The 26,579-nt window shown below is 37.2% G+C and overlaps 2 protein-coding genes across 4 annotated transcripts; one reads left to right on the top strand and one right to left on the bottom strand.

The window, feature by feature from the left end:
* Positions 1-20: 20 nt before the first annotated feature.
* On the top strand, positions 21-16,308 carry LOC143143535 (uncharacterized). Of its 3 annotated transcripts, XM_076304887.1 has the most exons (12): positions 21-1,761; positions 2,647-2,804; positions 4,747-5,019; positions 5,624-5,780; positions 9,103-9,817; positions 10,852-11,075; positions 11,149-11,337; positions 12,064-12,628; positions 12,698-12,771; positions 12,846-12,925; positions 13,296-13,533; positions 14,316-16,308. In XM_076304887.1, the coding sequence occupies exons 1-12, from the start codon at positions 783-785 to the stop codon at positions 16,235-16,237; spliced, it is 5,574 nt and encodes a 1,857-aa protein (XP_076161002.1). In that variant the 5' UTR covers positions 21-782; the 3' UTR covers positions 16,238-16,308. The 3 variants fall into 3 exon arrangements, with proteins under 3 accessions (XP_076161002.1, XP_076161004.1, XP_076161003.1); XM_076304889.1 differs by lacking the exon at positions 12,846-12,925 and having other exon boundaries at positions 13,276-13,533; XM_076304888.1 differs by lacking the exon at positions 12,846-12,925 and having other exon boundaries at positions 13,261-13,533.
* Positions 6,995-7,998, bottom strand: LOC143143575 (uncharacterized). Its single transcript, XM_076304965.1, has 2 exons — positions 7,765-7,998; positions 6,995-7,642 (listed from the first exon to the last, which is right to left on the bottom strand). Exons 1-2 carry the CDS (start codon positions 7,996-7,998, stop codon positions 6,995-6,997), a joined length of 882 nt encoding a protein of 293 aa, XP_076161080.1.
* Positions 16,309-26,579: the final 10,271 nt, after the last annotated feature.

Genomic DNA, 26,579 nt, shown 5'->3' with positions numbered 1-26,579 from the left:
AAATACAAGTCCGCGCGCGGCCATTTGGGAGGGTAAGGCTGTCTCGTTTGCTCGCCGTCTATTTTCGACAAGAACAGGAAGACCATCCGCTCTTCCACTCGTTCTGTCGCGGGTAAGCTCGGCGCATGCTCTTCGAGCGTGGAACGCCTCGTTTCACGAATAACGCTCTCGTATTCGTCGTAAATACGAATGCCGAATGCTCGCCACCGAAAATAATCACGCGAGGACGCCGATACGATTTCGGACCACTTCTTCCGCGACTCTCCCTCGACGCCGCTATAACGTAAAAAATGCATTCCGCGCGCGAACCTACGAGATATTCGCCGTAAGAAGATCCACGTTCGATCTTCCATTTCGAACGCAACGTTGCGAATTCCAACCGAACGGAGACCAGGAACTTCACGGGTGAATCAGTGTCGGGAAGTGAATCTCGTCGACGCGTGAAAGTGTCGCGAAAAGTTCGTTTGGTGTCACAGTTCGTTTCGTCGTGACTCGGATACGTGAACGATCGCCCCCGCTAAGTATCGCGTACCTGATCCCACACCCGTAAACGCGAATCGTTCGAAATTCGATCCCCGAGAATCTCCAAAAAGGATGATCCACCAGCCGTAGTTTCACCGCGTAGAAACTCGACAGGGCCAGTGCGTATTACGCCTATGATTTTCACGGTAAAAGTTACTCTAAAATTAGATATACTTCGATATAACCCCTCGAGTATTGGCCTCGATTAGCAAGCTGGTAAAAAAATATAAGTACATGCGAGGCGTTTTCGCTAACGTTAAATGGCCGACGATGAGAAGATCGTGGATCACGGTAAGCAAGATACCGAGAGGAAGATCGAACGACCGAGCACGAGTCGTGCCGGTCGAGAACAAAGGACGATGACCAGATCGAAGGAGAAATTCGACGAGAATCATCTACCAACACCGCCACCGGATCCGTGGAGAAGCCCTTCTTGGTATTTGCGGGCGGCTCGAAGCCAAGCGGAAATGACGCAGGCGAGGAACCTCGACGAGGACGAAGACATAATAGCCTACTTGACGGATCTGAGTATACCGGCCTTCGAGGGGCAAACTTCCGAATGTCCTTCGAGGAACTCGACCACGTCCACGATGCCAGTGGCGAATCTGTGCCTGGAGGAAGCCTTCGAGCATCTGAATCGTCTTTACGCACTCTCCGAGCAGATACTGGAGCTCAGATACCGTACATCCAAGTTCTTTAAACGCGTGAGGAACCTGGAGAAGCTCAAGGTGCTACGAAACGCTGATCGTATATTGGAGGACGCGTTCGCGCGTGACGCTGTACCCGCTAGTGATTTCTGCGAGGAGGATACAGGCTTCGCGGAGTCCCTGTTGGACGCTATGTTGTCCAATTGCAGGGATCCTCAGTTTCAGAGACGGAACGCCAGGTCTCCGTTGTCCAGGCAAACCAGGGGCAAATCGGACGTCGAGAAGCAAACATCCGTGGACGATGTCTCGAAGGGGGCGCCAAAAGTCTCCAAATGGACCAGGGTTAAAGCAGCCTTCAAATGGGAGAGGGCATGCACGAACGATCTCGCGGAAACAATGGACGCCGTGACGACAATCGCGACGCCAGGGGTACAGTCCTCCCAAACGCCCAAGTATCTACGAATTCCGGACACGGACACTGGCAATTTGACAAGCACATCCGCCTCCTCTTGCACAGACGTCATTTCCGAGTCCGTGGCGCTCTCCGACCGAACCTCGTCCGCCTCTCTGTCGAACGAACGATCATACGATTGTACGAAATTGTTTAACGTTGCAACGATACTGAATGGATTGATACGATCGCGCGTTGAACGTCACGTCTCTTTCGATAGAATTGTTTATTTACCGCTTCGCGAACGATACCGAACTCGAGCAATATTTCGTAATTAATTTGAATTGAAAACGCCTTTCGCTTGGACTGCGTGTATTTGTAATATTCAGGGTATCGCTTTCGTCTAACAAGTTCGGGGCACTAGCAACGTTTCGATTCAAATGAACGTTTCGGAGAAATGGAAGAATAAATGTTTAACCATCTGGTCGAATATACGTTGTATATATTGTAGATTAGTTTTGTTTGCCACGAGTAATGTTTTGTTTCTCACGTGGATTGGAAAATTGAATTTAAATTTGCAAAATTAAATGTTTCACAATGGAAGAATCAAAGTTTAACCATCTGGTCGAATGTACGTTGTATATATTGTAGATTAGTTTTGTTTGACGTGAGTAGTACATTGACACTTTTCTCACTTGAAAACATTGTTTGTAATTCGTACTTGCAAATTGTGAACGTGAGAATAATCGTATTAAAACTATTGGGTTGTTCGGAAAGTCATTTCGTTTTTTTTGGTGACAATGAAACACGATTTTTTGAAAGTGTATAAATATTTTATCAAATTATATATTCTCCATTTTGGAAAACGAAACGACTTTCCGAACAACCTAATATTTTCTGTCTCGTTTAGCCATGCGAGTCTCTAGGACCTCGAACTAAATTCACGAAACAATTAAGAAAATATTGAACCACCGTTTTAAAATTTCTTTAATACGATCGTATTGATTCGATTATCCATATGCAGTACTTTTTTTCGAATATCTTTTTAAATAATCTAATCTTTGGTTAATCGTCACTTTTTTCCAGGTTCGCCCAAAAGTGTCCCGAATCATTTTGAGTATCCATCGTCAAAAGCAAAAGAAAATAAAGAGGAACAATGTATAAGTCGACGTAGTCAGAGTCTCGATGGCGATATGATCGCGCTGAATATCGAAAGAGCCAACGATACCAGTCGTATAAACGAGGTGAAGACATTTTTCATAACAATTTTGACACTAATCGACCTCCTATCCGCTCGAGTATACCAAAAAAGCGTTTACGTACGGGCAATCTATTAAGTTGTCAAACATGATCGGATTCTCGTAATAAATGGACGAAATTACGAGAGAAAGTTTGCTATCTCGATGAATATCGTTCCTCGATAACTCTCGTCATTGCATCGTTACTTGAATTTCAATTAATCGAAACTTACCGATAATTTAAGTTTTCGTTTACTTTTCTTCTACTGTCTTCATTATTGTCGTTCGATTGCACATTTCGTATTGAAATTTTGTCCAAACAACGCTAAATACGAGAAAATTAATAGAATCATTCGTATTCCGTATACATAGATGTGCAAATGGCGATTTCAAAATATTTGCAACTATACAAATGCAATACTGACACATCTAGCGAAATTTTTTAATCGTTTCTATAGCGTGCATGTAATTATTAGTTGGTCCACTCTTTGCTTCAATTTCAATTTGAAATACTTTATCTTCAAACTGGACACGTAAATTTTCATTTCGTTTTTGTAAATAAATTTCGTCGCGTTAGAACTACAGTTGGGACTATTAATACACAATGGAATTGCGCTTAGATTTCCACTGAATTGTTTATAGTGCTGGTCGAAACACGCGGTACAGTCGAGAAGGGGGCGATTCTAAGCCTTAAAATAAATCGAAACGATGGAATACTATTTCTCGGTGTGGAGCTTTGCTTTTGAAAAAGATAACTTTGAAAATTAACGAAGCACACGTGCATTTGACAAATGTAGGGAGCATTCGAATTATTTTATGTTCGAATACTTTGTAGATACTCGAATTCTACGAGTAAACATTGAATATTATTATTATTTGAATAAGAAAGTATTTATATATTTGCATTATTTGAATAATATTAATACCGATGATGTATTTAAATATTACTACATCTTGTCATCGATGAATTATCGGATTGCAGATGCATAATAGCAGTGACAAAAATTGATAATTTTTAGAAGATGACCAATAATCATACGTACTTATAAAAATATAAACAGAGTTATATATAAATGTATACAGCGTATGATATATACGTCATATGTATATCTTATATTTGGTCAGAGCTTTGTGGATTATGAATCTCGACTCCTTAGAGGGTTGCATTAAAATTTTTTGGATCGTATACAATTTTGAAAATCGTAAAATATATTTTCCATTACTTTAAAATATCAGAATATTTTATTTCTGTAGAAAAAATATACTTCTACCGTGATCGTCAAAACTGATGGATAGATAAGTCTTTTATTGCATATTTTCGAAAAGTGTAGTAGCATCTATTGTAATAGCTTTAATAAATATAGAAAAATAATGACTCATTACGAGAACGCGATGAGTCGAAAAAGGCCTGAAAAACGTACTAGGGTTAAAATGTAATAGAAATGTGACAACGATAAGTAGAAAACAGGTTTTGTTTAAACAGTAGTATAAATTGCAAGCGCGAAAAGCCATAAAAAGGTTCGTGTATTAGTTTCGAATCAAAATCTACAGATTTTATCAAATTTAAGTTTGTTAACAATCTTATTTTATTTAAGAAATATAATTTCGTAAAATATCACGTGTAATGAACGTGTTAGAAGCATTTGTAGCTGAAAAATGTAAACAACAAACGTCTCGGTTTTTATTTACCAAACTAAAAATATGCTATAATATCTCAAATGTAAATACAATTTAAACAGAAAAATTTAGATATTCCTTTTAATTTATGCATAGAGCTCTATTTCAAAGTCACCTTTCTCTAAAAAAAAAAACATTTATTTCATCATTTTCACTTATTTTGAAGCATAAAAGTGTGTTATAAAGACACTTGAATATTGAGATTCATTTTCATTAGGTAAAATCGTTTGCTTGTGAAGACATTTGATTATGAAATTTTGTTTGAAACTAGACCGGCCAGGAAACACCACTGATTCGAATCACGTCGGAAAAGAATCACACGAGGCATTCTTTGAACGGGATGGATGAACCAGACCAAGTATCGAAGAGACCTACTCCATCCCTAACGATTACAATACCTCCGCACGAGGAAGAGATCAGAGGCATGTCTTCTCCGGAGTCTTATTCGCCACTTCCGTCCAGTGCACACACTTCTGGCGGGAATTCTCCGCAACAGAGGAAAATACACCGAGAACTTTTAACCAGCAAAGGTTTCAAACGACAGGTTAACATTACTTCTTCTTTCTATTCATTGTTACACTCGAATGATATACGAATTGCGAATTATCGTAAAGTCGGTAATAAAGTGAAGTTTAGAACCCGAGTTAATAAAAAAGATTATATTTTAAAGCTTTATTTCAAGTCACACAATGGTTTCACTTATAGGAAATTATTTAAAAAATAGCGTTGGCCATTACATGGTCAGGGCTATGTAAATAATTTATAATGTTTCTTGAAAGGAACGTTACTCAACAATTGTATTACGGAAATGTTATTGATAAATTTGTTGCTTCTAAACAACACTTGCATTTTATATTTCAATATTTATACACTTTCTTCTATTTTTCTTATTATAAAAGTAAAAAGTTTGATAAAAATACGTGACGTATATTTATTTCTATAAAATTGAGCATATTAAAGTGTTAGGTGGGATTCTCAAACTTTGTTTGTATAATACTTCAGACCCTTCAAATGTATAATTTGCCATTGTATACGATACAGTATTTATACAATATTGACCCTTTGCTTATCATTTTTATTAGTTTTAAGAAATCTTGAAAATAGAAAAAGGCTACTTCTTATGTGTGTCTTTTTGTTTTTTAATGTAGCAATCAAACGATGACGAATCTGCGAGTTTAACATCAAAAACGCAGAGACAAGACTCCAAGTGGAACAAAGTTAGGCGAGCTTTCCTGACTAGTTCTTCCCTTAGCGTACCACCGAGCCCTATCAGGGTCTTTTCCAGACAAATGTTTCTTCCAGACGGTAAATTACAAACGATTCTTTTATTATTTTTCTTTTTTAATATTCGTTCATTATTATTTTAATATCATCCATTATTGTTCATTTTTAATCAAGATTTCAATCTCTTGGAAATCGTGGTTAATAAAATCACGAAGAACTATTCTATAACGAAGTAGTTATTATAACTTTTATTATTTGATTCTATTATATAAAGATAATGTATCGCTTTTCGTTTCAGTTTAATGTCGATTCTATAACGATTAGGGTAAATTAAAAATTATTAAACATGTCTCGTGTGTGTGTATATATATATGGTATTGGTGCAATGTTTGAAAGCATGTTTATAAAATATTTCGTTAATTTCTATTTGCAAGAATGTATTTAATGCATCTTACTAGCTCTGTAAATCTTTATTAAAACAATATAAATTTATTTTACTCATTAACGAGTAAATAGATTATTATTTAGAGATTAATAAAAAAATTGATGAATTCGTAAAAAATGGAAGGTATAAACCATATACACACGACACACAATTTCATAATGGATATGAGAACAAATATCAGAACCGTGTTATCTCTGTTGCATCCACTATATGTTGATAAACATCTGTATTAGTACACATGTGAAATCTAATTACACGAATGAAACAATACTTCTTACTGATTTGGAAAATCACACGTTCCATTTCGTTCACGTATGGCTTCTCATTGACCTTGAATTATAAATCGCTGAATTTGTCTTAAAATCCAAAATTAGGCACTATTAAAAAAATTACCAATACTATGCGGAAAAACTAAGATGACCTTAATTTTTCCTTGACACCTAAAATGAAAATATCTTTATTGTACAATTGTTCTAGCGAAACTGTATAAAATTATAAAACAATTTTGATTAAAATTCTAAAAGTAGTGGAAATATTCAAGGTACTAAAGTTTGAGATGGGACATTTGGTACAATTTACAAAATTGATTATCAATTTACATTTTTGATTGACAGAATGTTTCATCGGTATCTTTAATTCCCTTCATCGGAATTCAGTACTTCGTAAGGTACGAAGGATTCGAAACTTGATAAACTAACACACGTTTAATTAAACGTATACGTGGAAAACATGTACATGGAAATTTTTACGTATTCACAGAAAAGAATATTAAATCAAATGACAACAGTTGTTTCAAATAACAGTTCCTCGTGATCGTTTCCAAAAATCGAAATCAATATTCCAATCGTTCTTATTTCTTGTTTTTAACAGCTAAAATACATTTGTCCAATTGCTCTAAGAAATCTTTATTTTTCTCCCGATGCTTCTTCGTAATTTGATTCATCATCGTTTCATGATACTGCAAAGTGTTGCGTTTGTACGTTTCGATTTCGTTTAACCTAATTAACGCGTGCGTAGCCGTTTGGTCTAGTATTTGTTTCGCATTGTATTCGTTCTCTTCGGTGGATTTAGCCAATTCGAGATAATTCTTGCACTTCTGACAGGAAGACATTAAAGATTCAACTCGACCAATGCAAATCAACAAGTCCGATTCCAAATTCTTCAACATTTCCTCGATTCTCGTCACTTTTGGCACGATATCGGATCTCAGCTTACCAAATGCTTGCTGAACGTTATGGTTGAGGATCATCGCACATTTTCGTTTCTGAGAACCACACGAAAGATCCAAATTGATCAATTGCTCAAGTTTCGCCTCGATGGGACGAGAAAATTCTTGCAGTTGCTGTTCTTCGTTGTTCCTCATTAGTTCCACAGCCTCGTAAAGTTTCACCAGGATGTGGTTCAAATCACTTCGAATATCTTTCAAGATCGATTTCTTACGTTTCTTTATGTACTCGTAGGCTTTTTCGTATTTTTCCACGACGATTTTTTCTTCACACTGCAAATTAACCAAAGAATTGTCGGTTACCTTTGTAAGTGATCGTTTTACTAAAACGAAACGAAATTGGAGACAATAGGGTGGGCCAGGAAGGATAAATTAAATGCCACGAATCGGTTTACTTTTGATTTAGAATTTGGAAACAGGGTTTTATCACTCGAAACATCGTGAGTTAGTTTTGGACATCGTTCGCGTTTCTCTTGATGCTCCTTGCATTTTGATACTATTTCTTTTCTATACTTCTGGAATTTTTTATCCGACACGTTGTCGCTGCAAGAAAAATTACGTTCAAAGAATTTAGAAATACTGCTGGAAATTTTCCACGTTACGGAAACATTAAATTTCGTAGCGAGCATGCCAAATAAACGATACAAATCGGAAATAATCGACTCATCGATTTTGACTGCGATGGAGAAATTTGGTAACTATAGTATTTAAAACACACGTATGAACAAGTAACGTGAAGTTTGGGGTGGAATAACGTAATCTTGACTGCTCTCGGTCGATAAAGGGATAATAGAATATAGAATTCGTCGAATAACTGACAAGAATCGAGTCCACATCGTTTCAGTTATCCGGGGAAGTCGAGTTTTAGTTTGAAAAATGGACCTACTATTTTATCTCGATGATCGAAACTTCAAAGCAATGTTATATATGTATGTATCGGTGAATCTGAAGAAAGTAACAATTTTTCTATTTTTCAATATATCTTTATGAAACTATTATCAATGGATCGACAAGGTTTTCTTTCATGAAAATGAGACCAAACACGTCTTCGTTCAGATTAATGTTAATTATAGGTTATTTAAATAATTTTTTAAAAACTTCGAATTACGTTTGGACTGATTTCTATTGGAAAAATCTCACCAACAATTAATAATACACGTGAAAATACAACAAGTTGTATTTATCAATACAATATCAATCTTTTCCTGCAACGTGCAACGCATTCTTAACTTCGAGTAGAACTGAAGAAATACTAAAGGACCATTCACTAGTTTATTGCTTCCAAGAACAGCTAATGTTTACGTTCGAAAAGAAACGTGTGAATCAATATATCGTGCGAATGCAATTCTAAGAAATTTTAATTATCTTCCATCTCGAGATTAAATAACGCGAACAGTACCGTTACTAAAGTTATTGAATTTTCTTTTTCTCTATGCCCTATAAGAATATCGAAACAACAATATAACCTTCCGTATGAAAAAATACCAATGATCTTAAAATCTCGTTAAAAATAAATGAGCTTGAGAGAAAATTCCTTCCACCCACGTGGAATGCCTCCTGAAACAATCTAACATTGTCCCGAGAAGTTTCTTCGTACAATAGTAAATAAAGGCAGACATTTAAGTTGATTCAGTTGAGACACCATGTAGGATAAATGCATATTGTTCCCGTTTCACGAAGTGTACATCATTAATTTCAAAATTGATCGATCTTTTCTTAAACGTACGCGCCAGGTCAAGAAGTACCGGCAGCTTACAGTTGCAGCGGCAGCGTGGATGATCTTCAGCAAACCGCAGCGTTGAACGCCCAGTCGGATACACGACGAGATTATCGTGCTCTTCGCGAGAAACTGGGTGCCGAATTTCATCGGAAGCTCGTCGAATGGGAACGCTTGAAGAATCTGTCGCCTCGCGTGTCCATGAAAGACGCGCGTGAAATTTCATCCAGTTCGTTGAATCCACGCGAGAGCTTGCTGTCCGAGGAGAGACTGGCGCCCGAGTTCAGGAAGAAGCTACAGGACTGGAAACGCGCGAAGAAGGAACGACGTGGAAGCGCACCGTTCGAGCAACAGAGATTCAATCGGCGACGTCTCACCGACTGGCAGCTATGGAGGTCCCCATCGAAAACCGATTATAGAAATCGGGAGAATTCCGGCCCGCGTGGCAGTTACGGAAGCGGGGAGAGTATCGTCAGTGGCGGTAGGTCGCATCTCACCGAGGATTTTGTACGAAAAATGGAAGCCTGGAAGAGGGCGAACGAAACGGGTAACCGTGACACGGAACAGACGACGCGATCGTACTCGAATCGGCTTGGGATTGCGTCGGGAATCGACGAGAGCGAGTTTCTAGCTTTGGAGAGATTATTGTCACGATTTGACAGTAACGTCAATAAGGAACGAAGGGAGAGCAACGCCCGGCAATTGGACGAATGCTTCGATGGAGACACCAGGTAAGTTAAAAGATTCAATGAACGTTATATTTTAGTGCGATAGTTTATGAGAAATTAATGTTATTGGTATATTGGAAACAGTGATTTATCTTGTTTTTTTTTATATAGTAATTTTATGTAGTATTTTTTTATATAGTAATTTATATAGTTCTTTTAAGTGACAAAGACGAGGTTACTGATGGTTCTCTCTCGAAAACGGGGTAGGTGGCGATTTTTAACTCTTGGAGAGCGAGAGAGATAGAGCAACAGGGAACCAGACTCGCATTACGCGTCCTCGGTTATAAAATATCGAAAGTATTCGTTAGTTTTTATTATGTCTTTGTGAGAGTATTATCAATGGATTATCGAGGTTTTCTCGGTGAATATAAACCCAAACGTGACCTCGATGAGACTATTTTTAATTGTATGCAATTGGAAGCTTTTCAGAAGCGATTGGAATAATGTACAATTAAAAATAATCTGAATCACGAGGTATTTAAATTCATTTTCGTAAAATATCACGTGTATTGGTTAGAAGCATTTCAAGTTGAAAAATGTAAACAATAAATGTCTTAGTTTTCATTCATCAAAATAAAAATGTGCTATAATATCTGAAATGAAGATACAATTTAAACAGAAAAATTTAGATGTTCCTTTTAATTTATCTATAGAGCTCTATTTCAAAGTTACCTTTCTCTAAAGAAACATTTATTTGATCATTTTGACTTATTTTGAGGCATAAAATCGTTTGCTTATGAATACACTTGAATATTTAGATTAATTTTCATTAGATACCAAGAAGTTGATCTACAATATTTAATACTTAAGAAGACGGTCCATAGATTCTAACAAAGAGTTGTTAGCGTTAAAGGAAAACTAAACAGAAGAAACTGTTAAACCAAAGTCGTAAAAACTGATTGTATCATATAATCAATCAGCCATACTAAAGAAATTATTATATTGTAAATGAATAGCTGTTTTATCAATTTATCTGTAATATTTACATAATCGATAATTATTATACTGTGAAGTGATAGATAAATAATTATTTTCAGATCGTACATCGACGGAGCGCAAAATGCCAACGAAGTTTTGGTTCGAACGTCTGTCGGGTCTTACCGATTTGAAGGTATTTCGCGGGAATTCACGCAAAAGCTTTACGATTGGGAAAGATATCGCGGGATATCACCCAGATCATCGACATTTCGTCTCCTGGGACCTGCTTACGATCCGTTTTTGAGAGAAACGAGTATCGTAACACCAATGTCAACTACAACAGGTAGAATTGCGATACGTTAAAAAATCGATAATAGAATTTCAACGCAATTAATCGAAAACGATCAATCGTTTAGAAATTGGACGTGACGAACGAGAATCGTTCAAAGTTAGCACTTTGAAAAGATCAAAATCTGTCGGCAGCCTGATCCCAGGAACAATTTTGAGCGAAACTTTTGTACACCGTTCGACCAGTCTACAATCGTTGGGTTATCTCGCAAATACATTAAAAAATTCCGATCGTTTCAATACTTCACCAGTATCTAGTAAGTATCGATAAGTAGTGAAATGTTTAACAATGACGGATCTGTCGTGAAATTAGTAAGTGTTTTAACAGTTTATCGTCACATACGCGTGACTTTACTGATTCAATTGCTATTGGCCGGTGTCACGTAGATGTGACCATAGACGTCACGTAGACACACTCCTTATATTGTTTATACATATCATACAGAGTGGTCCACTCAGCCAGAGCAACTAAATGAATTGCTCATTTCGGAAGATACAAAATAAATACACGAATAATTTTCACAATTTTAAGAAGCAAATATGAAGCGAAAAGAATATTTTTCTCAAGATTGCTACTTTCAGAGTTTCCAAAGTCAACTTTTGTTTACATAAAACTATGTGTTTTCATCCCGTCTTGTAATTGACACCGAGACGAATTCGAAGATGAAAATTATAGTCTCTTATACAATTGATGACCAACTAATTAAAAAGTACCATTGATTTGGAAAAATATTTCAAACTAAAATTTGCAACTGGCTTTAAAGTAATTCGTTCGAACTGTTACAATTCTATTTCTTCGTTTCGAAATATTTTATTTTATAATTTAAAGTAATGGATAAAGAGTTATTTATCTTTTATTCGTTGTTTGAAACTTTTATTCGGATAAAAGTGTTCGTTTCGATTAAAAAATAACCCATCGATAATAACTCTTCTTTCGAAATTTTACCACTTATTTCCTTCGAAAATTAATTTCGAATTTCCAGTTGATCGTGGAAGAGCAGACGAGGCAACTGAAGATGCCGTTATGGATGATTCCGAACCAGAAGCGATGATAGTCGACATTGAAGACGTTATCGAGGAAACTGCAAGCCCCCTGGAAAGGGTGCAACCTCATCAAACGCCTGTGTACTCGGTTGCAGCCAGCGAGACGACCAGCATAGCTGTACCACTTGGTACAGTTACATCCAGCCACGAACCGTCTCCAGTATTCTTGGTCGAAGTGGAGGAACCTTCGACTCGAAAGCAACGTAAATCGAAAAAATGGAACCGAAGGAACAGTTGCTCGAGCGAGGACAACTTGAGCACCGAAAACTGCGAGATCACGAAAATCGGGAACAAGTGGAGAAATCGCTTCAATCAGGACGATGCGGATTCGGAATGTTGGTCCATTGCAGGATCATTGGACAGACAAAAATATTCCATCAACGATAGTTTCGACTATCCAGATTTCGATAAAGATTCAATCAAGTCGGACAGTTCGATGTATTCCTTGGAATTAAATAAAAAATCTAAAATTGTAACCGAGCTGAATAAAACAGCGAACGAGAGGTATGTAAAAGACGAATGCAATACGTTTAAAAAAGACAACTATACTTTCGTAGATTTTCACGTTTTCAGGGAAGAGATCCCTGCCATTACATCCGACGGAGAAAACATAAACGAGACAACCATGGAAGAATGGAATGTTGACGGTAAGTTCGAGACTGCAGGTGTCCTGAAATTATTCACGATAATCGATTGAAGAACTTCTTATTTTATACATTAGGAGCGGCCGAAAGCAAAACTATTCGTAGAAGGAATCTTGGAAATCATTCTACTTTTGCTACGAGCATAAAAGAGTCGACGGTAGATTTTATAAAATTTCGTATTATACTGCTTCTGTTAACGAATCTATTTTTCAAACGCGTTTCTTTACCATTTCATTCGTTATGGTATTCTAACAATTCATTCGTTTTACGATTGAAACGAACGCCGCGGAAACTAAATACGATGCTCGACGTTAACAAAATGGCGGACGCTAGATATTTCGATGCTTGACCTTCTTTCTTTTCTTTTTTTTTCGTCCCGCGATCGTCCCTGCGAGTTTTAGCGACGTTCGACTTGCTTTTCGAAGAGAGATCGAGAAAACAGAAAGTAAAAACGAAAGAAAACATTTCCTTCAGAAGTAAGTTTTACTATAGCGCAATCAAAATTAGCAACCTGTCGGTACAACCAGGACTTACCGAGCGAGAAGAAGAACGAGGAAGAGTATCGGGACCAAAAGGCCGAAGGAGATGGGAGCAGCGACACCAGGAAGTGCACCATCGAAACTGAAACGAAAACCGAGAATGAGTACGAGATTATAAACGCTATCGTCGATCCTTCTTACTGCACCATGGCAGAATCGAATCCAGCAAGTTTCGAGACAAATATTACGAACACTGCACTGGAATCATCGACCAGTTATAAATTAAGTAATTGAAAAATCGTTGTTCTTTTCACGCAAACCTTTTCAAATAGAGTAAGATCAATAGATTGGGTTGTTCGGAAAGTCATTTCGTTTTCCAAAATCGAGAATATTTAATTTAATGAAATGTTTATACACTCTGAAAAAATCGTGTTTCATTTTCACCAAAAAAAAAAAACGAAATGACTTTCCAAACTACCCAATAGATTTAGTTGCTGCAAGGATAATACCATGAATATTTTACGTAATTATTCGGAATAACTCGCGGAATATTAAAATACGACTACTTATGTATATATCAGAATGAAGTGCAATGAAAATGAAATTTAATCAAATTTTTTTGCGAATATCTCGAAAGATACACTCGATTCCAAATAATTACTTATTTTATTCGTATCAATTCTTTTGTCTCAATATAAAGGCTCCCTTCCTTACAGTAATGTACTCATGGTACTGTTTAATTTCAATCACGAGTTCTCCGCCTATAAACATTGTTTTCAAACCGGAGAAAATTATTCAATGATAATTCAACTTGCAACCTCGACTGCTATTTACATAAAGTGAAATAAATACAAGGTCGGAAAGAAAGTCATCACGAAAATCGAATTCAATGTATTCGATTGTAACCAGAATTCACTTAACGATTAATTAACGATGCGTGACGAATACTTTCAGTAAATATAAATAAATCGGAAAATACTTGAAGCAAAGCGATGGTCAAATTTTCGTAACTTTCTTTTCTCTCGCATACATATCAAAATAATAATTAAAAAAGTTGACGATTTTCAGGTAAAAGCAATCACACGGTATTCGACGTGGATCCCTGTCGCGCGACAGAGAAAGAGGATTTTGAAAGCGACGACAAAGATGACAGTGTACTGAAAAACGAGTCGCACGATCGCAGCACGTATTACAATTTACCCAAAATGGAGTCAAAGTTACCAGACGCTAAATCCTCCGAATGTTCCGATAACGAGCAACGTGACAGTTGCATCGCGGAGGCTGCAACTACCAACGAATCTGTCGCAACGAACGAGAGACAACAGTACCGTGCATTCGAGAACGTCCCCACGTCCATGAAATTACAGACTAAAAATTCTTGCACGGGCGAACACCATCAGGAGTCGACAATTCAAACGACCTCTTTAACGGTCAGTTCTTGCCGCGAGGAACGTTGCGTAGAGAGGATCATCGTCAACGAAGAAACGTTAAACAAAATGGTCGTACCCACGGCCAGTAACAGTTGCACGGAGACGATGAAGGACCAAAAGATGCAGCCATCTATCGATGCGTTCGCAGCTAAGGGCTCGACAAGGGAGAACGATTATCGATCGAGCGTTCCTCGCGAGGCACCGACCGATCATGAAACAGTGGTCAAGAAACGATGTTCACCGACACGGAACGTGTTCATCAAAACGAAACGCATGATATTCTCTCCGTTTCGACGAGCGGAGGATTCATCGAGCAAACTGGAGGGTTCTTCCGAACGCGACCAAGTTCACACGTTGAGAAGCAAAAGTAAATCCAGATCGACCTCGCCGAAGGTAAATCGTCAAGAAGTGCTCCTAAGGATGTCCTTTTCCCTACCGTGGCCCCTTCGACCGTCATCGAAAGATCGAGACTCGAAGGAAGCGAAGATCGACAAGGCTCTGGACGAGGACCGAGCGATCGAGAAGGAGGATCGACGGAAATCCGTGGAAAATAAACGAAAATCATCGTCCAGCGAGAGTAACGTGTTTCGACAGTCGCGAATGGAGGACGAGGTGCGAACCTCCAAGGATAGAAACTCGTGCATGGCTCGGGTGGAGGAAAAGAGTAGATTCAAATACCCCTTCGGGCCGAAGGAACACCGAGCCAGCGTATCGGTCGAGGTGAACGCCGAGGAGCAACAAAATGGTGTATCCGCGACAGTTAGCTCGTCCAGCTTGAGACACGAGGATAGAAATAGCGATCCCCTGAGATTCGATCCGCACTCTCCGGACCTTATGCATAAACTACAGATCCTGTCGAGCGTTGTAGCGAGAAGAGACGGTCGTACCGATACGATTTCCGAGGAATCGGCTATGGAGTCGCATTCTTTGAGGATACGTCGCGCGAAGGAAGATTTCTTATCTCGTCGCGGCGGACCGCTTTGCCATTCCGCGATGGAACCTCCATCCTCCATTGATCACGGTTTTCGGCAAATGTCCGTCAATCACTACGAACGTATCTACGACGAGCAATCGACGACCAGGGACAAGAGGATCTCGGATGCGGAGACCTATGGATCGAAATCGGTGGAAACGACAAATAGAACCGTGACGAAGCTGGAAGGTGTCGACGATTTGAACGAGGAAAACGTGAACGAGCTATCGAGGAATTTGACGGTTTCTCTGCCGGCTCGCGTCAAGTCTGCCAGCGCTGGGATGATAAACGTCGATCCTGATATTTTCGAACGATTCGCGGAGTCGAATCGGGGATGCGAATCTCTGCCGAGAACCATCTCGAATCAACAGGAGCCCAAAGGGCCGCTCACGAAGATCGTCAACAAGTTCAAATTCGTACGATTGATATGCGGCAAGGAGCAGGGGAACATGAGCACGGTATCCAGACTGTGTAGACAGAGTTTACTGATCGACGTACGAAATGACTTCGAGAGACTCTGGGAGGCTAAAGGTAGGGCGGAGATACCGAACTTGAACAACATGGACCGAACCTCGAAGGAAGAATAATTATGGATTTCATCGATGTCGTTCGTTACATTTATCATACGAATAAAAGAGATCAATTTGTTTGTACTAAACATTTGTATATTCTTGAGAACACCTACGTATATTTATTTATAAGATACTGGCGAGGTAGCGAATTATCGTTTTATGTACGGTGCGTGTTATGTGTTCAGATATTTGTTTAGAAAATAAGTGCGATAAGAATTGCAACCGTACGAGAAAGAAGAAAACGTAGAGGAAAAAGAAGTTAAGTATTGATAATATATCTAAAATATTTTTAGAATCGTCACTTTGTAGTTCGTGTAAAGACGGAATTTTATTATTACACGCTATAAGTTGATCTTGACAAATGTTATTAATTGAGTCGCTATTGTCGGGAATATTTTACTTTGGGATATTTTACTTTAATTTAATTTTTTCAGTGTTAAAATTTGTATCGCGATACTCTTCTTTTTCAAAGCATATTTTATTTTACAGAGACAAATTCTAATTATAAAGTGGAGGTATTAAAGGAGCTAAATATTAAATTAAACAGATTGTCATTATTATTTCTTGAAATGGACAATGTCTCGCTATAAAATGATTAATAATGTTCCCCTTTTAAATATTCTTGTTCCTTTTGTAATATAATAGCAATTTGAATAAAATATTCTCTTTTTACTAAAATATTCTTATTTGACACTTAGCCTCTTTGATACTTCCGTTCTACAATTGTTTTTAAAGCTCGTTTGTCGTTTCTTTAGAAAATATAGTAATCCAGATAGTAATTAATATTATTAAATTAGTTTTATCTACTGTAGAAAATACTTTTTCATAAAAACAAAAATAATTTACGATCAACAAAGGGATAGAAAAAATGAAACATTTCCTATAACGATATTCTTGCTTTTTTCAAAATTATCGTTAAAATTAATACATTGACTTAGCATTACTACATTCAAAGAAGAAAATTTCCATAGTTATTATTTCAGTTTCATCCTTAAAGGAGCTGCACAATTATTGATACAGATAAATGTTTCCTTATACAGTCACACGCATGCAATTTGTGCTTTCTCTTTAGATTACTTTACATTTATACTTTTCTCTCTACATTTGTATTTTATTTTCATTTTTACTTCTATGCTTTTTAATTTCCATACATACCTACATTTCTCCCAAATTGGATCAACCGCTTTTATCCTAACCTCGATAAAACTCTTACTATGGTTATCGCCAAATGTTTGTCTACATAATCAAAAATCATTCTTACCTTTGTCGTATCGTACCAAAAAAAAAAAAAAAAATAAACGAAAGGAAAAAATCAACCGTTTCATTGTCTCGAATTCCAAGGATTTTTTGTTTTTCTTGTTTTTGAGGGAACCTTCTCCTTTTTAAAAACTTCAAGGTAAACCTGGTACGCTGTTGAAGAATAAGGGTAAACAAAGTTGGAGGGTTGTCCGTAGTATAGCCGCTGTTTGATTAAATGAAATTAATGCCCCTAGGGTAGTTTCAAGTGGCGTGCAGAAAAGTAAGCTCGTGTCGCGCGTGTCGAACTCTGCCCCCTTCTTTCCCTTTTCCCCCTTTTTTAACTTTCCCATCCGGTTTTCACTCAACCCCCTAACCCACGTTGAGTTGCGACCAACCCTCTTCGACGTGTTTTCGAACCCGTGCAACCTCTTCCGTACGCGAAAACCCTTCGATTACATTAAGCGGATTTCATTCGATCACGAAGCGGCCGAACAAACAAATCGGTTGGACGAGCGCGTTTCGTCTCGTGGACGATTGTGTGCAGTCGGTAGTCGGTATTGTGCCATCGCCGCGCGCCGTGCCGCTGGAGAATAGAGGTATACCTACGAAAGAGTCTTGATTTATAACGAGGAGTCGGTGTCGGTTCAAATCGTCGAATATCCATTCTCTTCTTCTTATTTGCACGAGAAAACTCTTCCTCCTACCCCTGTTGCTTCCTGTCGCCCTACAAGAATTCTTATTATGAATTCTGTCCTCGGTGTATCGAGCGCGTTGCAAACCAAATTCTGCGTTTCAAGATATTAATGCGTTTCTTTCGTTTTGGTACACGTTCAAAGTATTTGGTTCACAGATGACACGAATGTATGGAACTCGTTCAATTTTATAGTCAAAAGTAGGTACTACAGGAGCATCGAGTAGAATCTGTTTTAATGAACTTTAGTTACTGAACTTTAGTCGTTTAATTTTACAATGAAATGTAGGTACTATAGGAGTATCGAGTAGAATCTGTTGTAATGAACTTCAACAAAAATTCGTCGAAAAAGTCGAAAAAAATTCAAAGAACGCATTAGGGACAAGAGAATGTTTGTTTTTTTTTTTCGGGACGAAAGTAAGGTAACGATCGTGGTTTTCTTTTTGCGAAGAAACTAGAAAATATTTTAATCGATAACTTTGCTTGCATATTTACACACCTCTGAAGAAAATGTGCAAATCTTTTAACAACAATGATTGAGTTACTGTAATAGTAAAAAAGACTATGATAATTATTTTTATAATTCTAGTATCTGTTATAAAGGGATGTTTATAGAATATGGGTATAAAATCGATGGTATATATTTTTAGATATCCTACAGGCCCTTTTTTCAAACACGAAACTATATTTTACGTGAAAAATGCGTTCAAAGTTTCCCATAGTTTTTTACAGTAATACTTGTAAAACCTCGTTGCTTAATGTGAATTTTGTTTAGGGGATATTTTTACTAATAACTCCTAAGGGAATCTACACGTTTTGTTAAAACACCATAGGACAAATCGGATATTGGTTACTAGATAGGAGATAGCACGAAAAGAAGGCAACGAATTTTGAATGCTCGAACATGAGCATAGCCTGCCCGATAGTTTTGCTCTTATTCCATCGTCGCGATCACAGGTAGGGGATCCTTTACCAATTTATGAGCTCGACGTCGAGCTCGCAGGATCATCAAATCCCTCACAATGGGCGGTCGTGTTTTTCGTTGCGTTCGCCAGGATCGACCACACCTTCTACCTGCGTTTATAATCCGGAAGCATTCGCTAGACCACGCATTGAGGCTTGAAACATTTAAAAAGATACTGTGCCCACATCTTCGAGCAATGTGTATACGTACGAGGAAGATTTCGACCCGATCTTCCTTCACAACAGTCGTTCTCGGTAGATTTCTAGTGGGCCACGTTATAAAATAAAAGATGTCCTATCGGGGTGAAATTATCAAGTAACGATATATCGTTAAATTCGTTATCAGATCTGCAATAGATGAAAATTACACAAAATAAAATAATTCGGCACGTTACTAATGATCTCGCTGATTCGAACGACACTCAAGTATATTAAATGGTTTATAAGTGTTCCAGAGATTAGAAAATCAAGTTATAGTACTTTTTCATATTTCTCTCGGACCTGACGAGCCTATTTTAAATTCAATACGACTCAGATCTAATGTAAATTATTATTTTTCGCTTCTGTACACTCGTAAAACTTTTTTAAGGATAACAAGAATTATTTGTATTAGTTACAATATTTACTGGCTTTAAATTATGTTAAAGAGGATTCATGAGTTTCATGAGTTTCATGGAGCAAAGAATGATGATCTGAATTGAGTCTAGGGCTGAGTTTGGGTTCAAACAATACGAGTAAATGACGAATAAACAATAGTAACTTCAAAATAAATTGTAATTGCCTATTTTCTTCCTCTTACCTTCTAATGCTCACAACTTCAAACCCAAGGGTGAGAGACCCTTAATTGTGGATGAGTATACTCAGTGACCTTTCTCCTCGAACATACAATACTTCAAAGTCATTGAAATCGATGAGATCGTTACGAATATACATAGTTATTAAGAGAATACTTGAGATAGATTTTTGATAAACTTATAATTGAAAAAATAAAAAACGGACCGGATATAATGATCGATCAGATACTCAAATTTAAAGTCAGTAACGATAAAGCAATTGGAAGAGATACAGCGATTGAACGATACAGCAATGAACTACGCAGAAAAATATAACTTCTCGCTAAAAGTTCAGATTTCAACCTCAATAATAGTTTCGAAATGATTCTCACCACTTACACCCATTGATTCGTACGTGGAATCGAATTTCATATAATAATGAAAATGAAAATGTCCATATTTGTTATTGTATCGTCACGAAAATATTAGTATTATTAAACAATTTTATCATTCTATCTATAGTTTTAGACTTAAGTAACAAAACGTCACGTTTTACTTCCTCAAATTATTCGTTCCTCTTCAAAAAGTAGAAACATACTATTATAAAGACAATTATTTCTTATATATTTTCACTTTATTAATCAGTACCTATTAGAGAACTTGTACTTCGTATTAGTTATTTAAATGTCAATATTTAAAAATACCAAGTGGTACCCTTGAACTATGTTTATATCTTAGGTTCCTCAAACGCACAGTCTATCGTTAATGTTATGCATCTCTGACGAAAAGCCTTAAAATTTTGTAGCAACATTTACCCATGAAATTCTATATTTTGTACATAATAATATCATGCCACGCTGAATAACGTTATTACACGTATTACTTTGGGTATTTATTTCTGACAAATCTGATCATTTCATTAGTTTCCCCTTTCTCCTGATATCTAAGTTCGCGTGTTCGTTTTTCCTTCGCTTTTAAAACCGTTGAATATTTTAGTGCAGCTTGGAAAAGACAGCCGATCTGCTGAATAAATCATACAACCGCCAACTTTCAAATTGACGTACGGTCCGAATTGCGCTAGTTTGTCGCGTGAGTGAGTCCAGCCGAATGTGGTTTGACGAAACACGATTGATTTATGTGCACCGGTCTACACTTGGATAATTCCGGCGTAGCGAATCGCATTAAATAGCCTGGTCTCCCCCCTTCGCGCACGAATTTTTATCCGTCCTTACATTTCAATTGGTATGTTGTTGAAACTGAACGGGAACACACCGGTGAAGAAATTCGTGGAGACGGGACAAATAAATATGGGTTGCCAATCCGACATGATTCTGATTAACATACGAAACAAAGTAATACTACCGTACGACGAGAAATAGATATTCGGTAGAATATCGACTATTGGAAATAATTGAGAGACACGTAAATGAAACTAGAGATCTACACAGAGTTAATAAACAACGATCAGAAAATAATATTAGCATCGATATCCGTCAAATACGAAGCAAGACAAATATCGGTGAAAAGTCGATTATTGGAAATAATGAAAGAATATCAAACTAGAGATCTACACAGAGTTAATAAACAACGACCAGAAAATAATATTAGCATCGATATCATTAAAATACGAAGCAAGACAAATATCGGTAAAAAGTCGATTATTAGAAATAATTGAAAGACACGAAAATGAAACTAGAGATTTACACAGAGTTAATAAACAACCACCAGAAAATAATATTAGCATCGATATCCGCCAAAACGCATCTACACCTGTTGCAATCGAATTAAAGGGAATATCTAATCTGACGCTTTCGAGAAGTAATTTTTTCTGTATACCCTCCTAGAAGATTTTATATAAATTCATAAAACTAACGGAGCCATAAGCACTTTACTTACGAGTAATTTATTTGCATATACCCTCTCTTATTAATATACACCTGGTTTCGTGTTACGTTCTTGCTTTCTCGATTTCGTTCCCAATGTCAAACGGTAGAACCATTATAAACGTAAATATTGTAAACTAATAAATGATAACGCAGTTACTCCTAATATATACATACGCAAATTCGTGGTACCAGATTCATTTTTTCCGATAGCAAAATTTCTTCCAATAAATAATTATCATCGTCGTATGTATTCGTAGTAAATACACACCCAAACTCATGACAACACATTCGTTTCTTCCGCTAACAGAATTTCTTCCAATAAATAATTATCATCGTCGTATTTATTCATAGTAAATACACAACCAAACTCATCACAACACATTCGTTTCTTTCGCTAACAGAATTTCTTCCAATAAACAATTATCATCGTCGTCTTTATCCGTAGAAAAATACCTACCCAAACTCGCGATAACAGATTCGTTTCTTCCGCTAACCGAATTTCTCCTAATCGACGTTTCGGTTAATCGACGTATCAGTCGCCGTACAATTTCGGTAGAATCTCATGGTTCGTAACTGTTCCACCGGTTGGTATCCAAAATTCCACGAATTCCCGGTTCCAAACGAATTTAAAGAGTCACTCCTAATTCTAACCGTAAGTAAAATTCGTGAACGATAGGTATCTACAGCGTCGTACAGTGAGACCGGTTACAATCGATCTTGATACTAAAGGGGGCACAGGTGCGGCGAACATAAACAGCCAAATGCTCGCCACCGACAAATTTCAACCGGTCGATTATATTTATCGCTTGATTCCAGTCGGCAGATTACATTATTTCGATGTTTAAAGCGTTACGCCTCCGTCTTGTGCCTACCGGCGGAGATAGGAGGTTGGATGTGGTAGCGGGCACGACGAAAATATTCGGCAGGGTTTCAGGATCTCTACGCTAAACGGACTCAAATAAAGCAATCTCCACGATCAGACAACGACGTCGCGGCGGCGTTTGTCTTTTATCCCTCCATTTTACTCCGTCCTCCTTCCCACTTCTGCCCGAGCCCCCTCAAACCAGCCCTTCGGCCCCAACCCCTTCGAAGTATTTTGATGACAGTGGCCACTGGTCACTGCTTGCGGATCCAGATTCTTCCTCTTTGTCAAGAGGAACCCTTCTGACAAAGCCTAGGTGGTAGTCCACCCGAAGAATTAATTGCTCCGAACAATATTTACGTTCTCTCGTCTAACAGATTCTCCCCACCACCACGATTCAACTTCACCTTTTTCTTTTCGCGATTTTTACTCTTTTTTTTTCCGGCCGGTATCGGGCCCGATTCCCCGTCTTCCGCAGGCGAAGAAAGATGTCGCGCGATTTTTATCGAGCTCGCAAAGGTTCTCGTGGCCCACCTTTACCCGAGGTATTATTTCTGGGAACGGTCGAAGAAGGGAGCCACGGCAGAAGTGGGCGCTGCCACGCGACAGGTATTGGCGATTTTATAAGCCGAAGAATATTTGTGTTAGCGCTTCGTTAAATCGCTACGATAACGAAACCCGCTACGAGGCGTCGTTTACTTTCGAAATCGTCTCGAAGAAGCGTCGAGTGATTAACCTTGGTGATCGCCTCGGGTCTCTCTCGACCCATCCTCGCGATAGGGTTTCTTTATAATTGAGGTTAGCTAGGAATCGGTGGAAAAGTAACGTCGGTTTTATCGATGTAAAGGTAAATCAATTTGTAATATTTTCATCGTTTTGTTCAATCGATTGTGTAATTTACATCGTTTTCTATAACTTACTTCCAAAGTTCTAGGAACTTTTACAAAATATGGCTTGCCTCGATTGAAAAATAGTTACGAAGTCGACTTCGTTCAATGTATTCAATTTTTTGTCGTTTGAAAGATTCTGCAAAGATTCTCAACTGAGAGGATGGTAATTCGGTGGTGTCGGATTTAAGCAGTAAGAGGAAAGGTTACATGAACATTTTATCGTAAACAGCGACGTGTGAAATTTTTCAAACTGTTTATCTTGGCACGGTCAAAAACTCACGTTACTTTCTCATTGATCCAATATAATAAATGCGACTGAATACTGCTGTGTGTGTTTTAACCCTCTCATTGTATTATATTATAAAGTTGAAAGCTTGAATTCTATACATTCTAAACATTTTTTACTCAAAGAATATGAGTGTACCATCAAATGGAAGAACGCAGTACAGTTAATAATTAAACATTCAACATTTTATGCGAAAATTTATTTCAACAATGGATAATAAAGTATTTAAAAGAGACTTTCTTCAGATTTATTTAATATTATGTAACAATGAAACTTTCAGACAAAATAATCTCACTGTAAACAAAAAGTCTAATAAAGTACGTATGTAACAGAAGTAGAATAAAGAATGATGAGTATGTTACAAGTACAAAACAGTATTGAGAAAACTATGTATGTGTAATAAAAATTGAATGAACCTAAATTTAATGAGATGGGAGATCAGAAATTAAATGGAGGGTGACAGGTGTCATTCTAGAAAGTAGTAATCTCGAGTCTTGTTCAACGTTTAGTCATCCTATACATGAACTGATAAAAGTAAAGAAAAATAAAAACTTCAAGTCCTTACTATGAGAAACAGTTTTCTTCTGTAACGTTTCTCTTCTAAAATTTTGAGAAACCCCCAGGGGTCCGCGGACCACAGTTTGAGAAACACTGTTCGTGTCATGGCTACACATGTCTTTCTGAATGTAAAAAAGTACATTTTGTGCTTATTTGGAAAGAGAAGATTAGTGGTAGAAATTTACAAGGATTCCATTGACTTCCACAAGCCGCCATTTGTAGTACAGTATGAATACATAGATTAAATCTCGCAATCATACGTGGTTCACACTGCGTTCTTCGTGTCCTTAACGAAATATGGATGCATCCTTATTACCGATCCGCAATAAAAAATTACATCTTTTATTTCTACGAGTTCTCTTTGCACTTTTCAGATCGTTTCCCATTCTTATAGTCCATAAAATTGATGGTACAAATTTAAATATACCGTGAAGTTGAAATGTTGGAGTAACCTTTCATCTTTAAAATGGATGAACCCTTTTTTATACATACAGAAACACTGTACTTAAAATATTATCCTTACATGTACATTGAACGTTACTTAAATATAATTTGAGACGAAAATTATAGTCTCAATTGAATTTAGACATTTTACTACCGTCAATTTTTAATCATTGTTTTCTATCAATGTTTTCGAAGAAGTGAACATCTGTTGGTATCAACCGTTGTTTAACAACAAAGGGCTGGAAACGACTTTTTGGGCTGGAAAAGTGAAACGAACTCTTTAACATTATAAACACATTTTAAAAACTCGAAAAGTTAAGAAAATATAATAATCCATAAATTGATGCTTGAAACCCCCTAGACAAGAGTACCACCTTAAATTGATACTTGGGAATTTTTCTGACGATACGAAATACCTAATACAAATGTTTCATATATACACTAAAAATACATACTTTGATCAATATTTTTGCCAGACTCCATAAAAAAATGTTAATGTATCTAAAAAAATAAACATTCTCGTACTGCATTACCTAAATTTCCTAGTCAAATGATGGGATGGATTTCTCCGATACTAATGGTTAAAATCGAATGAAATTAAAATATTTAGTAAGCAATGAATTTGTATTGTTGCACTCGATTTTTTTAGAAACTTGAAATTTTTAAGAAAAAAATTTAATTCAGCTAAAAGAATCGAGAATATTTTTCGTTTTACTGAAAAATTATCGAAGAAAAATATTTATACCTGCATCGATAGAAGATGTTAATGTGAATATATGTAAATTCAAATTTCAATCATATTAGTAGTTTCTATGGAAAGTTACTCGTCAATTGGAAATATCTCTTTCGCGAAAATTGCGTTTAAAATTTAAGGGATAGGCTCCAAGAGAAACGTTATTTTCGTTAATGTTTCGAATTTCGCTTTAACATTGTAAGAACGGTATTCTCGAAATGTTACATTTTGAGAAAATGGAATTTTTGTTTCTATTTCTTGCTCTCCCTTAGTGAAAATTTTGCACTCTGTTAATTAAATTGCACGGCGATATTCCCAAAACGTTATATATTGAACAAAATAATCGAAAGATTTCGATTTCTTGGAATCGAGAAGATGGTTACTTTCTTAATGAAAGTTTTGGCTCTGCTAATTAAATTGCTCAGGTAGGAAACGATAGGAAAAGGAAAGTATGAGGCGACGGTGGTGCTGGAGAAGATAAAGGAGAAAAAGATGGAGAGAAAGAGAACGAAAGAAGAGTCATCGTCGAATGAAAGAGGCTGCAGGTTCTCAAATTGCAATGAAACCGGGCACCAACGCGTCGCATGGGTTTCGTATGACAACCAGACCACCGATGACGATGCTGTTTTTCCTTTACCTCCAATATACTTCGTCCCTTGCTACGAGCCTGGTATCGACACTTCTAGAGCAATTTCAATTTCTATAGAAAATTACAAATTATCGAAGCAAAATCGTTCGAAGAAACATGTTTGCACAAACGTAACAGGTTCTATCCAATGACTCGCAAACCAGACTATTTTCACGCCCCTCCCCGCCCGCCCACCCCCCACTACATGAAACCAAAGGGGTACAGATGGTAAGGTGAGGGTGTCGTGTAACTTTCAGGTTTTATAAAATAACTTTATTTTTCAACACGTCGCTCGTCAGTCTCGAGATAGAGCACGTTAATATTTATAATAAATTATAAGTACATGACTTGGTTCGATTTATAATACAATACAAAACTAGAGAAACCTATTCGTCAAACTATCG

Source organism: Ptiloglossa arizonensis, chromosome 2 (genome assembly GCF_051014685.1).
Source record: "Ptiloglossa arizonensis isolate GNS036 chromosome 2, iyPtiAriz1_principal, whole genome shotgun sequence".
In the NCBI taxonomy this organism is placed as follows: domain Eukaryota; kingdom Metazoa; phylum Arthropoda; class Insecta; order Hymenoptera; family Colletidae; genus Ptiloglossa; species Ptiloglossa arizonensis.
The sequence above is the reverse complement of the archived record's forward strand: the minus strand, read 5'-3'. Positions and strand labels throughout refer to the sequence as shown.